The 18,340-nt window shown below is 38.1% G+C and overlaps 1 protein-coding gene across 1 annotated transcript in view; it reads right to left on the minus strand.

Moving 5' to 3' along the window:
• The window catches only part of LOC121954550 (ras and Rab interactor 2-like), a 58,191-nt gene extending 40,018 nt beyond the window's left edge, over positions 1–18,173 (minus strand). The window contains exons 1-2 of the mRNA XM_042502125.2: positions 17,911–18,173; positions 6,580–6,675 (exon numbers count right to left, since the gene is read on the minus strand). Of these exons, the coding sequence (XP_042358059.2) occupies positions 6,580–6,636 (57 nt within the window). The 5' untranslated portion in view covers positions 6,637–6,675; positions 17,911–18,173. The remainder of the gene's footprint in view (positions 1–6,579; positions 6,676–17,910) is intronic.
• Between the last annotated feature and the right edge of the window lie 167 nt (positions 18,174–18,340).

Consider the following 18,340-nt stretch of genomic DNA (forward strand, 5'->3'; position numbering starts at 1 on the left):
GCTCTTCCTGAGGTTTCTTCCTTTTTTTTCCCCGTTACAGGGGTTCTTTTTTGGGAGTTTTTCCTTGGGTGATGTGAGGGTGTAAGGGCAGAGGGATGTCGTACACTGTAAAGCCCTCTGAGGCAAACCATGTTTTGTGATAATGGGCTCTATAAATAAAACTGACTTGACTTGACTTGTTGGATAAACTTAAACAAACTAAATGTGATTTCAGGGAAATGTACTGAAGTATTAAAAGTACACACGCAAAAAGGTTTTAATAAATCAAAAATAATTAAAATAAAGGAAAAGCAGCAAGTCCTCATACATTTAGTATATCTGAGAAGCTGGAACCATGCAAACTACAAATTCATAAAGTAGTTACGAGTAAATGTACTTAGTTACATTCCAGCTCTGGTCAGCAGAGGGATGCACACTAAGTGAAATTACAGTAATTGGGATCAATGCACCAAGTTCCTAGCTTTTAAATGTAACAATCCAGTTATTATAATTACTCTAAAATATTTTCTAAATTTGATTAAATTATATTCATGCTTTTTTTAAAAAAAAAAAAAAATATACAAAACTTTTGTTGGATTGGACAACAATTTGTGACCTGTGAAAACAAGATGTTTTTCTCTTATGTTCAAATCCTGGATAGGAGCAAAAATATGAGACAATTTGTTCGTTCGTCGTTTCTTGCATGAGGCCCATGGAGAGTTATTAGTTCAATGTTGTCTATAACTCACTGTTATTGATGCCTTTCTTGGCCACAGCAAGGCTTTCGGAGTTAAAGAAAGAGACATTAAAAAAAAATCAGAAAGATATTACAATTGCTCTTTTTTTGAATCTGCTACCAAAATATAGATTTAGCAAATGTCTCAGCATCTCCTGGTCACGTGTAAACTCAAGCACATCTTTCCAGCAGAGGTCTCCATTTCAAACAACACATCAGCTGTAGTTGTATGAACTCTGCTGCTGGCCTCCTCTTCACCCCTCTGTTAGTTCTATTAAAGCTGTGCTGAATCAGTGAAGTTTCTACCCTTTACTACTCCTGAGGCTCTGAGCAAGCTTTTCTAAAAAAGGCCGCACACGGCTACACGTTTGACCCTTACTCAGCCCTTCAAGTCACTCAGTGTGAACGCTCTGACATGACGGTGAAGTCAGTCACTCGCATACAGAAATGAGCTTTAACAGATGTACTAAGCAGCCTCAACCAGTGTGCCACCCTGACCTCATCTAACAGCTCGATCGAAAAAAGGGTTTCAAAATGTTACGTTATCAGCATCTTGCATTTTCTTGTACTTTGAAATGATTTAAAGTTATAATCTCTATAATCTAAAGTTATATAATCTCATAAAATCACCCAACATCCTTGATAATATTTAGTCTGCATTTTTTCAGGTTTAACTATGCTGTAATTACACTGTAATGACCTCTCTATGCGGTAGTTTCATTATTAACTGTGGCAGAGTCCACTGTTCTATCTCTGGATTCAAGTTGCACAAGGGATTCACAGGAAATGAGACATACTGGTTGTCCAGTATTATTTGAAATGATATCAGCCTTCCTGTTCATTGTCTTTACACCATGTCAGAGCTGTATTCATTTACTGCTAATGCAATAGATCCAACTGCTGCTGCTACACATTTCTTCTATTTTATCAATAGCTAACAAGCAATGGTCAATACTTACGGTACTTTAAAAAAGCAAAACTCTTTCACACAGTCTGAATTACGAACATGAATCTTCGCCAAGCAGTTAATCTCACCTTTAAAACTCTCTAAACCACCAAAACTATTTATACAATGAATGTCTAATCGTTTTTTAATGTTAATATTCTGCTAAGGTTTTCTATATATTTCAGTATGTTTCCTGCAGTTCATGGAGTTCATGGATTTTGAATTATGTAGTCAGTGAATGCATTTTGTGTAAAAGCAATCAACCACAGTTTGGTCAGCTTAGACTTGTGTATCACAGAGTGAGTGAAGCATTTTGACAGTGTGACCTTTTGTTTTGACCACTGCATGTTTGTATTTGGAAAAAAAAACAAAAAACACAAAAGTTTCCAACTGGCGAAATGTATGGTGTATTTCTTTATAACAAAGCCACCACAGGAAGCACAAAATATTTGACACTGAAGTTAGAGCTGGCTGGCAATTGTGAAGCAAAATGCCCTGAAAACAGAGACATGGTCATTTTTGTGAGCACATCAGTCATTTTAACATTTCAGGGAGTAATGAGCAGACTCCGTGTGCTGAACGAGAAAGAACAAGAAAGTTTACAAGTTCAGACAGCGTTTACTCTGTGGTCTTACTGTAAGCATTTTTCCCCTGGAATCAGGATTAACCCTGTTTCTTTTCAGTGCGACACTGCCATCATTTGTTTCGTTTCCCAGTTATCTGTCTAGTTGGGCAATGTCTAGGTTGGGTAACATCACATCAGCGGCAAGAGCAAGGCGAGGAAACAATCGGCTCAGCTGTTTCAAAGGAAATCACACATGTTGACTCATTTCATTTGCCACATTTGGCACATTTAAGGATTGCAACTTCAAATACTTAAAAAGACAGAATGACATTCTGAATGAAGCCCCTGACACCTGTCTGCATTGTGCACTGGATTTTTTTTCTTATTTGCCCTCCTCCTCAGAGAATGTGTCAGATTTAATTTAATTTTATTCTAAATTTAAAGTTTTTTTTTGACCCAAACATACTCAGATACTGCATGTACTTAATTGTGTTATTATGCTGGGAAATATTGAAATACTACTCAAAAAAATTTTAAAAAGTGAGTTCTTGAGGCTTAACTCTAAAAAAAACCCTGATTGCAAGCTATAGGGTAAAAAACATGCTGTAGGAGCAAAAATGTTTATTAAAGTAGATGCAGTGAGTATATAAAAGGCGGAGTTGTTACTTTAAGTGGAAAACCGAGTGCCACTGATACAAAATGGCATACAGTGGCACAAAATTCCACAAGGTCAAGTACCCACTGAATGCTATAAAACCACCTTTAACTAACAAAATCATCCTTCAGGCGTCATGAGGAAAGTATGTGTGCTTGGCATTGAGACTGGCCGAATCCCAAAGAGGGCAGAATTAAGAAAGAAGCTGGAAAACTGTTACACTGTCTCCATATTCATGACTGCTATGGCTGCAGTGATGTATATGTTACAATGTCGGGATATTATAGCACCTCACTTTGTACTATAAATTTAAAATTGTTTACAGGCCAATGCATAATGCAAGACATAAGCAAACAGTGGAAGCAAAATCATGTATCACATTCAATACTTGTTAGCTTTTTTTCTATTACTGATATTTGTTTTTACCCCAAAAAAGCATGGACTAACTATTCATGAGACTACTGCAAGCTCTTATTTTCGATTTTTCACTTGGCTTCTCAATTTTCTCTTTCCAAACTGTATAATACGACACACCCACTGATTTTGTCACGCTCTGTACTTCAACTCAAGGAAAACCTGCCTTTTTATGGTTCCAGCTAAGAGCCAAATTTGCAGATTCTGAAACAATTTGCTTTTGGTCGTAATGCTCTGGATGGTTCAACATTAGGTGCGGGAACTGGAGCAACACAGTTCCATGCTGGTAGAAAAGGGCAATGTGCGACACTTCTCGTTTTTTTTAAAAAACTAATAGATGTTGAGGTGAAATTATTTGATGGCTTCCGGCAGCCTTTTATTCAATGTTTGGAGAAATAAGTAATGTAACAGTGTAATGATTTGATGATTTTTGCAATCGACTAAATGTCGGATCCTTTGATTTAGAATTTGGTTTTGGTTTTGTTTCATTTTGTTGATGCTTTTTTTATTAATTTGTTTGTTTGTCCTTTTTTCGCTTGTCTGATTTTTATTCATTTATTTATTTTTTAATACTTTTAAAAATCACGGAGAAGAGCAGTGTCTGAACTAGTTATGTAACTGCACTAATTATATTCATGCTGCATTTGTATATTTATGAGTAATTTCTGTTTGTGTATATTTGCTGACAATCTGTGCAAATTGGCCACTCTAAAAAGCTTTAAATAGCAATCATAAAAGAAAAAAAAAACTACTAGATAGCTACACCAGAGTGTCTACGAGTGTCAGTTACTTAAATTTAATGCTTTCTGAACTTTTTGAGATGATTTCTAATCAAATTTAAGACTGTTTTTTTGGACAAAACATTTTTTTCATATTCAAGCATTACAGATAAATATAAAGGTATGAAGTATATGGTCCCCTGTAGAGGTAGGATTGTGGGTAGGAATGTGGTTATCAGAGTGAGTTAATCTACATTTTGCCAAAAGGTAAGTACAACTACAAAGTAAAAGACGTATTAGGTTAATAAATCATATAGAAAGTTTGTGAAAATTAAAAGCTGTCAAATTCAAATTTAAGACTATTTGAATGACATTAAAGGCTTAATATTCATAAATTGAATCTATGACATTTTGATACGTTTTAAGGTACTGCAGACACCTTGTACACTCAAAATGAACTTTTCTATATGGTGTTAGCTTACGTTAGCGTAGTTATCAGTTTTATGTTCTGTAGTATGTTAGGAATATTCCTCATGAGGTAAGAATCTTCATGACAGTTTGTACTGACAGTGCCATTGGAGCATTTTATATCTTGAGAGGTCTGTACTGGAAGATTCTTGAACTTACTCACCCCTGTCTTCTATAATTAGCTCTGTTCCTCCCTTTATTTTACTCTTTTTGGCACGCTTGCTGTGAGGTGTGGTTCCACTTTAGGGCCATGTGTGTTTAAGGCCGGCCTGTAATTATTACAGGCTGCAGATAAACACTGACACACTCTTCACACTAAAGACTGGCAATCTAAGCTACGTCAGCTAAGACAGTGAACTACAGATATACAGTACAATGTGATACTATATTTAAATTATTTACTCTTTTGTCTCCCATATGTGATGTGTTTGTTCAGTGCTTGCAATTAATACCATAATACTTTACTACTTGTGCTCTTTTTAAATAGAATATATCAGTTTAATGCATTGCCAAATGTGTTACTTATTGTGTTAAAAAATATCCACAACAACAAGCAACAACATTTTCCTGGAGTTACCCTAAGCAAATAACAGGATATATTGATGTAGTGACACTATTTTACACTGAGTGTCCCAATAAAATAGGGATACCAGTTCATGTATAAACATGTGCAACACTTATCATTTCTATTGTAGACACTAACTGCTGTACATGGACATGAATTACCCGCTGAGGTTTATCCTGGTTATGATCATATTTGGGATATTAGAGTACTGACAGTACTCCAGCTAATGTATTCATGTTTATCATAAAAAGAATATGCTGTTTCCATGCTCAAACTCACAAACTGAATACTCCAAAAACCTAATCATAAATGGGTTATTCATGTCCATATAAACACACTCATTGTGTCAGCAAAGAGTTAATTCAGCTCCATGGCGATTAGAAGATTGTCATGCTGTTGAGATTGCATTCTCAGTTCAGTGAAGACAAAAAAAAAAATGTTGGCATTGTGCATTTCTGTAAAAGTGGATATTTAACGTTTGTATGTTTCATACATATCATATCTATGTTTCGAAAGTTATATATTGTATGGCTAAATTTGTCATGGGGGGGTGGAGGGGGAGGTGGATGCCATGAGGTGAGATGCCTATCAAGGTCCAGTTCACAATTCGAGACCAACAAACAACATAAACGGTTGTAATTTATTGAGTCATTTTTGTGTTTTCCGTGGTTTTTAGGCAAAAGAAGCTGCCTTTTCCAGCTGGGACTGTGCCCCCAAACCAGGTATTTTAAACCAAAAACATGATCTTTTCCTACCCATAACCAAATTGTGTGCCTAAACATAACCACGCATTACCCACAGCACTGTTGAAATGTAATGTCTGAATGTAACCACTATGTTTGGTATGGTTTGCAGGACCATACGATACAAAAAAATCTGCTGACTGGGTTGGCATTCTATTTTATTTAGACATAGGAGGAGGGAAAAATGTTTTTGACCATATTACCCATTATGATCAAGTAGAGGAGATGATATGTAGCTGTGCAGTGGTATGCATGTTTACACAGCATGAATGCACAAGAGGCAGCAATTAAGACTGATGGCAATGCAGCCTGCAGATGACAGCCCCTCAAAGTTTAAGAAAAAGGCACGCAACTAATGCGCATGGCAGTTCTGACAATTTAACTAATCATCAGCTGGTATAGTCAGATGTATACAGTCGGTTGTATTGTCATTTTCTGAGTTGGTCTCATTTACTGATGAATATGTTGCCCACTATTACCTCTTTGTTAAAAACACATCTCTGTTAAGTAATCCAGGAGAAACTGAGCTTTACCAGAATGAGCAGATATGAAATAGCTGACAGTGAAAAAAAACACAGAGCTGCACTCAGGCGAGCTCCACCTCTCCCCTCCTCTTTAATCTTCAGCTTTTAGCCTGTAACTGAAAGGTTTGCTGTCCCCCACCCACATATCCCTCTGTGGACTTAGAACATTCTTGTACAGTTTATATAAGTTTAAACTAGTGAATGCTAACATCCATTAAATTGATTATGCCCACATTTAGATTTAGATTATTTGAGTGGTACGTACCTTAAAGAAACTGCCTTTCCTCTCCTGCTTGCAGGGTTGACTGATGGTGCTGGACATGTTGTCTGTATAGTTGTCTCCGTCTGTTGTCTGAACGTTCTGTGAGGGAAAAAGGACATTAGAGCTGTGCATACAATGAAACACAAAACAAGGCAGCTCGGGTTTGTCCAATTAGCATCACTCTCAGAGGAGATTTACAACAACAGTGGTTTGAAAAAGATATTGTAGCTGCATCACATCTGTTTCTCTCCTTATCTGTCATCTTCCACTTTCTCAGAAGTGAATGTTGATGTGCAATGAGAGAAAAAAAAGACAAAAAACTCCAACAATCAAAGCACCACTAGCTCCTGATCTGTTCAGCCAAGCCAATTCACTTTCACTGTTTATGACATTATGCTGCTCCATCTGTGTCCAGAGTATGCTCTGCACACTGACAGTGTGGTGCATAAATATCTGGTATGTATTCCAGTAGTGCTCCTAATGATGGTCCAGCTCCAAAAATAGAAAATCAGATCAGAGTATCAGAAAAAGGGATTTTGTAATCCTGTTGGGCTGCCATGGAAAAAGTGAATGTGTAAGGTTTTTCTCAGCCCATTCTCGCCATTTTCTCTCTCTGTTTATCAGAACACAAATGAGACACAGTGGTGTAGTACTACCTGGTGAACATAGTGAAGCATTTAGCTGCTAAAATTTAGATTGGAGCTACAGTTACAGCTCTATTAGGTCATTTAATTGGACTACTGTCCTTGTCCCAGTATACAAGCGCCGGGGGAGAATCCATTTATTGACAAAAGTATGTCCGACTCCACCACGGTAAGTGGCCATATGCCCCTTTTCATTTCATCATTGCCTTTTTGTAACACTCTAGAAGCCCATTTTTCAGCAACAAGACTCTTCATTTTGTTATTCTGAGATGGAAAGCTGACAGATCCTGCTCAAAACAATGAAACCCTAATCAATGTGGTTTCTGCAAAACCGTGCCATTACTGATTTTGCACGAGCAGAGGCAGATCGCATGCATGCATACACACGGGGAAGCTTGACCCAGATGTTGTGGTGGATCTTGTTACAACAGCTGATGTGAGCCAGCTGTGTCAAGGCATGCAAACACCTCCCAGACCCCCCCCTTTATGAAAGACACATGAAAGAGAAAAACACCATCAGCATCCATCTACTGACAACAAATTCATATCCTGACACTTCAACAACAGTGTTTTGACACAAGGTTGTTGTGAAAGCAAACTCTTGTGGGTTCTGTTGGACAGAGTGGTGTGTTTGGTATCTGACTCACTGAAGAGACTTGGGAAACCTGTTGGAGAAAACAGTTGCTGTTCAGAGTCAGCTGGGTTCATCATTCTATATGCACTTGCTGGCTCGCACACACTTTGGGTGACATCCAATATACTGTATATCACTTTTTTAGCAGACAATTGCTGACTGTCATCCCAACTGCTTTAGGTAAATGTTTTGCAGCATCAGCAGCAATGTGGGTGTTGTACGGGGCTGTCAGAGTAAAGATGGAGCTGAGCCTGAAGGAGATGCTCTCATTTTACCACTCTACCAATCTAAGTTCCAACCCTCAACTCTAAATTGTGACTGATGGAATGAACATGCAAAATGTAGTGGTCAACAGATTATCGGCCTGACCAATTATGGGGGCCAATATCTGGCATTTTGCCTATTATCTGTATCTGCGTTTTATTTTAATGACCATCGATAAAAAAGTGAAAGGAAAGTGTCAGCATGGGAAGAACTTTTACCTCTGGGAGCTTTTTTTTTCACTTGAAGGCTCAGTTTTAATTAAACATCTGCTAAAAGCATTTAAATGCACATCGGTTTAAAATATTGGTTATCGGTCTCATTAACGACTAATAATCGGTATCGGTATTGGCCCAGAAAAAACAATATCGGTTGACACCTAGCAAAATGAGTTTCCTTTAAAGAGGGGCTGGGCTATCCCTTGGAGTCTGGGGACGGAGCTCAGTCATTTGAAAGAAACTTCTAGTACGGCAGCAGTTATGTTCACATCAAACACAACCACTCAAGGTGTTTTTGGCATCTGATTACAGTAGGCAGGTTTCCATCACAGATTTGCACAAAACTTAGGTAATATTTTCGAAATGTTGATAAAACACAACTGAGAGATGACGGCATTTCCACTGAGTGATGTTCTGCGACTTCTCCATCTTTCCAAGAAGCATGGCGAATGATGTTCCAGACATTAGTAGGTTTATTTCTATTACAGCGACAGCACTAGCCATCATTATTTCCCATTAAAGGCGACATAGGCATAATAGTGCCCTGTGACTGCCACAGATAAAGGAACATGTGGAAAACCCTGTAAAGCCCTACTTGTGTCAGCAGACGTCCTAAATACCTTCTGGCAGGGCAAAAAAAATATTGTTGTAAAAAAAATCTCAGAAGAACACTAGGTGGGTTTACACTAACCATCAAATTGGACAAATTGAAACTGTGAAGAAAAAATATGCCTAATGGAAGCACGTCAATTTCACCCTTTATCGCAAAAAAGTTTTCACCGTTGCATGAGGTGGTATTTCAGGCAATTCGAAAATGTCATATTTCACAAAACTGCAATGAAAACACTTTTTTCGCTTTTACCAGTCACATGATGGTATGACTGTGTGCTTGTCGGTAGGAGCTGGCTCCCTCATGATGCAGCAGGACCTACAAGAGATGTTATTGCATTGCATAACTCTTGAAAAGTTGAGCAGGTCATATGGAAGTTTTGATTCCACAGTTCCTCTGTGAAATCGTGGATTATCACCTCCCAGAAATCCCTCATATGCGGCCGCTCCCACGTATAAGGGGCTTGCCTTTCCATAGTCGTTCACACAACACGCCTATGTGGCCTTTGTTTGGAAATAATGACATCTAGACTGGTGGCTGCAATAGAAATAAAGCTGGTCATGTTTTGAACATCCATCGCCATGCTTCTAGGAATGTTATTACCAGATGAGAAGTCGCAGAAGGTCACTCAATGGAAACACAGTCATCTCGCAATTGTGTTTTATCTACATTTTAAAAATATCGCTTAAGTTTTGCACAAATCTGTAATGGAAATCTACCTAATACAGTCTTTAGCTTTTGGGCTAAAGAAAAAGTATTTGGAAAAACACTGGAATAATTTTCCATGTTTTTTACTGGCATGTGTGTGCATGCCACATTGGGAAACAAGGGGAAACAGGTGTATTTCCTGGAAAGCATCAGGAGCCACAGAGTGACAGAAAGCATGCAGCTCCACCTCCATCTCTCTCACTCTGCTTTTCTCCTCAAATCTCTAGTGGTGCTTTGTTGGGATAAACTCTTGTGTCAAAACAAAGCGGTAGAGTGGAATTTTGGAGTTTTGGTTTGAGCAAGATTTTTGGTGTGTGTGTGTGTGTGTGTGTGTGTGTGTGTGTGTGTGTGTGTGTGTGTGTGTGTGTGTGTGTGTGTGTGTGTTTGTGTTTGTGTTTGTGTGACTGCATACCTGTGTGTAATTCACAGTCCTAGGTAAACAGGAAGGCCCCTGTGGTTGTCAGTCAAGGAAAAATAAACGGTAGACTGCCAGTTGTCAAGTGATACATCAAAAAGCCCCCGAGACACATAAGCCCCTTTCTCAAATGCAGTCTGTCCCTTAGATGTTAGGAACACTTCCTGCATGGGGTCACGTGTGAATGGGCGCAGGGATCGATCCTCAGGGAAAGCTGTACCGCTAATTTCCTACCTCAAAATATTTCAGGGAAAATTTGAGAGCTGTATCTTTTCTTGATATGCCAAAGTGTGAGACGGCCTGACAATTTTACATGCCACATCCAACAATATGCCCTGCATAGTTCATACTGTGTGACCCACAGACAAAGGGCATATGTTTCTAAAGGGTCCCTTTACCCAAAAATTTAAAAATCAAACATACTTCCCTGCATACTCAAATTTGTAGAGAATGTAGACACAATAGTCAAACCTTTTGTCTTTCTGATTTGGCGATATGGCTTTAAAATAATATCACAAACATTTAAGGCTATATCGCAATACACGATATATGTCGATAATTTTAAATGTCCTTTTAACTAATGTTAACAACTAAAATATAAAAATATTGAATGAACTGCAGTTACAATAAAGTTAAATAAATGATCTACTGTTATAATAACATTTAATAAAATAGGATTATAAGAGAAATAAAATAAAAAGTATCTTAATAATTAAATTTTAAAAAGTATTGTTAGAATTAAATAAATCAAAGTGGGACCCATAGTGCTTTTATTTTGAAGGACCTGATTTGTCTCAGGCATAAAGTGTTGATGTTTGTGTTTAGGACTTGAAGCTTGCAGTCAACAGTTGGAGGGTAGTGTTAGCAGTTTAAGAGCAGACAGTGAAACAGATACTGCAGTGCCTTTAAGCGTGAGGATTCATTCACTGTGAGTGGGCAACAAACTAACAGCTCTGCGATTCATATATTACTAATAATTGCAAGTTGCACTGTTGCTCTGTGGTCACAAAAAATGTGACTGAATGGTTGCGATCGGAGCTCTGCAAATGCAAACACACACCTCACCTGCTCACACTACCACCACTAACACTCACTAAGAGAGACTGTTCGCACTGCGCTGTTAAACTTGATGATTTTGTCTCTGTAAACTGGAAACAAACTAACAGGTCAGATAGCAATAGTATTTGCAAATCGCAGTAGTGCTTCATGGTCGGAAAATGTGACTAAATAGTCACAGTCCAGATCTTTGCAAAAGCCCTGCTTTTTGTGTTCATCTGAAAGAGGAAGAGAGCTGTAGAAGAGAGCATGAGAAGCGACACATTAATGGCTTATAAAAATGATGTGACAATTTAACCCGATGTTCATGATATAGTCATTTTATATATGACACGTGTAACAAGCCGCGATACGTATACTCGATATGTCACCCACCCCTTGTTACAATGAATAAAAGTTAATTTTGGTCTGCATAGAGTAATCTATATAATAAACTAAACTAGAATTACCACTTTGTGGATGTATACCTCTGCCAACCTGTTTAAGTGCAGTTTACATCCATATCCATCCAGAGAGGACTTTGGAGGAAGTCATTTAAAGTGTTAAGTATATTTTTGGGGCAAAATGAGGATTAACAGAAGATCTTTACAATCAGCAGTTTCAAGGTGCCACCCAAGATTAATGTCACCAATTCGGTATCCAGCTAAATGTCGCCCCTTCCGTTCCTGAGATATGAATAATAACCATATGTGTTTTTGCAGAATATTATGATGTCTCAGTAAAGATGATCTTTGACATTTTGCATATAAAATGGAATCACTTCATCAAGTTATCCTATAAGACATTAAGGTGAAAATTTGTCATAATTAGTGTATGAATGCTTGAGTTATGCCCCAAAATATGTTTTGTGAGGTCACAGTGACCTCTGACCACCAAATTCTAACCAGTTTATCTTCTAGTTCAATTTGGACATTTGTGCCAAATTCCCTCAGCCTTCCTGAAATATTGCATTCGCAAGAGACGGACGTCTGCATTGATAACCCAAAGACATGATGCCTCCGGCCACGGCTGTCGCCAGTGCAGAGACATTAAAACAAGTAGATAAATATTCCAGATTTCAGGTTAACAAGGTTACAGTCACTGATTCAGGTGGCTGGAAAACATGGATATGAAGCAACATTTATGATCTGGCAGGGAATGAGTGGAGAAGGGCAGGTTATACAGTAAATAGCGGGGCTAATAAGGGAGAGCAGAAACAGGTGAGCAGATGAATGGGAGTCTCAGGTGACTGGGACAGGTGGGAAGGTCTAAGGACATCACGTGGATGGATGGAAAATGGCACTGCAGGGGGGCTGGGGGTGTCAGGAGGGACAGAGGCAGAGTGGCAAAAGCAGGACTGAGGTGGACTTTGTTACATTCATGTGGTTTTTCCTTTCATTTGTCATCCATCTATACATACAAATGGATTATACTGCATGTGCACACTGTGACAATGAGTCATACACTACATGACCCTCATGATGCATAACAAGGCTGGTGGGTCACTCGTTGAAATACTAACAGAGCACAAAATGGGGAAATGGGAGACTGAATCATGGCTGTGTGTGTCATTCTATTCTCACAGTAAAGCAGCCACAGGCGCAATATCTGGTTTCCCATGATTTTACCAGAAGTTATTTGCTTGTTAAACTGTAAAGAAAACCTCACTGATGAGATAATTATCTAAAGTTACAAGTAAAATGTTAAGTAATTCTGAGAGTTTGGCAACAGTGGTTTGTTTTCATTGCGTGTAGAAACCCAACAAGTAAGTGATGTTAACAAGTGCGCATCTTCAAAACAACAGGGCAACTTGTGCTTTTATAATCTTAAACTTTAACCCTTAGCTTTAATATTACACACAAGCCTATTGCTCTGTGCATAAAGGGTGCTTTTCAAAATTAAGCTTTAGAAAATAATATATAATAAAATATTTTTGAATATAAAAAATATAAATATATATATATGTTGTGAGGCACTGTTGCCTCACAGTAAGAGGGTCCCTGGTTCGAAACCCGGTTGGAATGGGGCTCGGTCCGCGGGCGGGGGCCCTTCTGTGTGGAGTTTGCATGTTCTCCTCGTGTCTGCGTGGGTTCTCTCCGGGGTCTCCGGCTTCCTCCCACAGTCCAAAGACATGCAGCTCAGGTTGATTGGTGACTCTAAATTGTCCTTAGGTGTGACTGTGAGCGTGTATGGTTGTCTGTCTATATGTGTCGGTCCTACGATAGTCTGGCGTCCTATCCAGGGTGTACCCCGCCTTCCGCCTGATGACAGCTGGGATTGGTTCCAGCCCCCCCGCGACCCTTACGAGGAAAAGCGGTTACAGAAAATGACTGACTGACTGACTAAATAAAAATAAATATAAATATTTTTGGGGGGGCAAAAGCCCAGAAGGACACATGACATACAATGCATGTTTTTATGCGTTGATGGGTGTGGGAACAAAAATGTCAGTTTGAATGGGTGTCAATGGAGCATTTTCTGCACATAAGTCTGAATGTAACAATTTTGTTTCCACAGTGTTCTTTAGACTTACTGTTAGAGCTGAGCTGGAAATTCCAAGACCAAACCAAAATACACAATCTTGCCAAAATGTATGCCATATGCGTGAACACAGCCAAAATGATCAAAAAAATAAAGCCGCATATAATGCGCCTAACAGTTCCTAAGGTTTAAGGAGTGTGTTGAATCATGCAATCATGGACTGAGATGAGTTATATCCTCTAATGTACAGCTCAGGCTCATAGTGCAATTTATGCATCTGCCACATATACTGTAGTCAGGCTTATGGTATTTTCTGTTGCTGGATAATCCTTGTACTAGACATGCTCATATGCATGCATGTTAGTCCATTATGGACGGAGATGGACAGTGTTCTACAGTGGAGTGTAATTGCACTGCACTGGAAAAAGGGTGAAAAGTAGTTCATCTATCCTGATGTCAAATTTCCAATGCTGCCCATCAGAGCTGGAGCTAATAAATACCCATGACTGCTGCAGAGTCATTAAAATGCTGATTGTAACCATTCCTTCTAAATACAAAAGCCATATGTTAGTGAGCATTAGTGGAACTTTTTTCATCTAGTGGGAAGGGAACTAGAGAAAATTAGGAGTCCTGCTTTATGTTAAGGTATTTATCATTCCGCAGGCATGACATAAGTTAAGACATGAGCATCTGATGTTTTTTTTCTTTGGTTCTTGTTATTTATTCTTAGTTTCCTTTTTATTTTGATCAGCTAGGTTCTCCAATGCATCCTACTGTAGCGTCCTACCACTAATATATCACGTTCCTGTAAACATAATCACGGTAACAATGTATTTAAAAGAAAAAAATAGTTTTCGTTGGTATCATTGGTCATAATGCTACTACCCCTACACACAGGTTTTGAAGCAACATATGCTGCCATCCACATCTTTTCAGGGACATAACTGCTTATTCCAGCAAGACAATGAGACACATGTTGCACATCTTACAACAGTAAGGCTTCATAGTAAGATAGTGTAGGACGGTAGAAAAGTATCTCTTACAACCCTACTTCAAAAATCCTGAAATTTTAACATTAGCTATCACTTACGTACTCCTGAGGTTTAACCCTTTGAGCACAGAGAATATTAGTTTGATTTCTTTAAAAAACATGTGAAGAAGGCAATGAGCAACTTCAGACAAAATGACCCCAATATTAACAAGAAATTAGTAAAAAAAGATACAAAAAAAAACTGAAAATAGGTTTAAAATAAATTATAAAGGGAAAAATGTAAGAAAAAAACAAACAAACAAGGAAATGACATGGAAAAATGTGCATAATAATAATAATAATAATAATAATGGAATACCTAATATTTAATTTGATAATTATAATATAGTTTTCTGTACCTTTTTCTCTAGCTTTTAAAAAAAAATCCTAAATCTAATAAATTTTGCAATATGCAGGACATTTCTTGCCAAGTTACTGATTACTTCTTTTCCCATGTTTTCAACAAATAAGAGCACTTTTCTTGGGGTTCAAAGGTTTAACTATTTAACACCTGAGCAACTTGGCTTGATATATTTACAAAACTGGGAAGAAGGCAATGAGTAATGAATGAAGAAGTGACCAAAAAATTAGCAATTTTTCGCAAACATTTCCATGAAGATTACCTTGAAAATCAGTATAAACGAAAAAAAAAAAGAAAATTAAAAACAAACTAGGAAATGACCTGAAATATGTTTAAAAGTAGCCTGACAATTTCAGTTCTCCCCAGAAAACTTCCTAAAATCTGATAAGGTCCTAAAATTTGAGAAATGTCCAACAATCCTAGAAATGTCTCACAATCCTGGAAATGTCCTAAAATCCTAGAACTTTCCTAAAATCCAACAAAAGTCCTAAAATCCTACAAGTGTCCTTAAGTCCTAGAAATGTCCTAAAATCCTGGAAATGTCCAACAATCACAGAAACCCCCACCTGAACAAAGAGAGCAAGTCTGAGATTCAAAAGCAGGTGGTCAAACCAGGCTGCCAGACAAATGTGCTCCTCTAGAATTCCTGACCTGTGACTCAGGTTTGAGGTAGACAGCAGAGCTAGCCTGCTTAAGTCCAGAAACTGAGCGCTAAGCACATTAGCAGATTTCTGAGGAGATTGAGAAACCAGGGTGTTGAGCCCGTACCAGGAAATACTTTTGATTTTTTTTTATGAAAAAGACAGGGAGATGATAGGACGTGAGGCTGGTGATAATCAGTAAAGTTACAGTCTGAGAACCATGCAAAAGCCTTGCAGCAACTCCTAAACAGCAGTCCAATTACCATGCAAACAATAGATGACACACCAGACTGTGAGCTGGAGACGTCCAGGGGCCACAGAAAGCTGAGTCCTAGGTCACCACATACAAAACATGCCTGCAGACAAGTGGATGGACTGGAAGACAATACTGCTCATATATCAACTCATGCTGCAGGCTGTGAGAATTTAGGGAAATGCTTTGGCTAATTTGTTTTCTTGACAAAATCTTCTTACATTTCTCACTGAAAACCAAACATGCTTCTGGATTAAAGACTGCACATATTTAATCTAGTCAAAATGTGATGTGTAGATTTGTAACCAAGATGTCAACCAGCTAAGTAGTTATAAATCTCTGAGTAGTGACATGTATAAACAGCATTCACCACAGTAAATAAGGCCTATGAAATAATGTGTCTATTTGAGGAACTGCTTGTTATTTATGCAAGGGTAGAGGGTGCAAAAAAATAAAATTAAGCACTGTGTGTTTTTTTATTTTGGTTTAGGGAACGGGCATATGACTCTACATAGTTGAATTTTTTTATTTACGTTTTTTTGTATTTAACCCCGAAAATGAGTTTGGAAGGTATGTTTTCTTTAAAAATTGCCAATATAATTATACAATTTATCATATATATCATATATATTTATCATAGCCAAAAACTGTGAGAAAAAGAGAAAATTGTCAATATATATCATATTCCCGATGGTCCTTGAACACATTATTTGGAACAAGTGCTTCTGTAAGAAAAAAATATATTTATATATCCAAATCTGTGCTTAAAATAGTGATATGTAATCACTTTGATCTACATATGTCATTTAAAAACAGTTTGCACAAACTAACCAGCATGCACAACAACTTGGAGCTTTTGTCAGCTCCAGGATTTCTGTCTTCCATTTTTCACTTTCAAACACAAAAGGGTGGGTTTTAAAAATCTAACAACTAATAAAGAGCACCAGTGATGATAACAGAAAAACATCATCCTTGGGGCACTCTCTTTATCCAGGGAGGGTAAAAGAACAAAACAGCACCAATAAACAAGTCACGCCCCAGGGATCCCCCACTTCTGATAAATAAAGAACAGTTCCTTATACAATTACGATTATTGGTAACGATACCAGCCACACTGCATAGCACAGGAACAAAACGCTTTGTGAAATGTCAGATGTGGAGAGATGTTTTTAGATCAGTGATACTCAACTTACAGCCCATGGGCTAAATCTGGCCCTCTATAGTGTGCTGGGGGCCGGGTGCCCCGGGAGCCCCGGTTGCTTGAAATATGACAAATCTCCTAAAAATCCTGGAAATGTCCAACAATACTAGAACCATCCTAAAATCCCAGAAATGTCTTACAATTCTATAAGCATTGCAAAATGCTAGAAATGTCCTAAAATCCTAAAAAAAAAAAAAAAAAATAGTCCTAAAATCATAGTAACGTCCTTAAAATAAGATAAATCTCATAAAAAAACTAAAAATGTTCAACAATACTAGAAACATCCTAAAATCCTAGAAACGTCCTTAAATCCTAGAAATGTCCTACAATCCGAGAAACATCCCAAAATGCTAGACATGTCCTTGTAGTAAGTACTTTAAAATCCAAAAATCATGTATAAGGCTGCTGCGACTGGCCCCTGGCCTCCTGTCAATTTGCAAAAGTGGCCCCCAAGCAAAGCAAATTGTATGTTAATAATTTAGATGCTCTCATCTCATTTAAATAATGTAATTTCATTTATTTGAATGCCGAAGACAGGTTTGGAGTAGTATTTTAATGCAAAATGTTTATTCAGCCCAGATAAAAGCCGCTGCCACAATTACACCCATTAAACAGTGACGTCGTGCAACAGGTGGCGAGAACTTGTCCAACACGTCCCGCAGGATTCCTGCCTCTCTATTACCGACACTACGACAACAAATAGTAACCTTGTGGCTGAGAGTTTTCGCTTTCTCACGACACTGAGCTAAATTTCAGTCTGGAAATTGGCTCCACACGACAAAAACACGGTATCGCAGAGCAGCCTGTCAACACAAAGGAGAGCTAAGTTGAACGGTACTTGCCTGTTACAGCAGGACTGCTCTTCCAGCTCGGCAGAAGAAAACTCCGCTGCTCCGACGAGTTTCTGGAGCTGTAAAAGACATTATAGCTCCATGTCGGCTAATGCTATCTTCGCTACCTATGATTATTAATAAGTATTTTTCAGAATTTTAGCTGTGGAAAATCAAGTGAACGGAGTCTGTCCGGCGCCGGCTGACTCCATGGTCCCAAACTCTTGCGAGAAGCTATTTGCTGCCTAAGTTGTTGTCTTTGCGTAAAGCACGGCGCGAGGAGGACGGATTTCCGTTTTTACTTTCCAAAATAAAACTGTTATCCTGTAAAGCAGCTTACACCATGTTAAAAAAAAAAGAAGTAAATACAATTTAAAGTACATTACTGGATCTGCACTGGATCTAAATAAAAGATAATACAATATCAACTATACTAACCTAT

Source organism: Plectropomus leopardus, chromosome 13, assembly GCF_026936395.1.
Source record: "Plectropomus leopardus strain MGB_pleo_1.0 chromosome 13, ASM2693639v1, whole genome shotgun sequence".
Taxonomy (NCBI): domain Eukaryota; kingdom Metazoa; phylum Chordata; class Actinopteri; order Perciformes; family Serranidae; genus Plectropomus; species Plectropomus leopardus.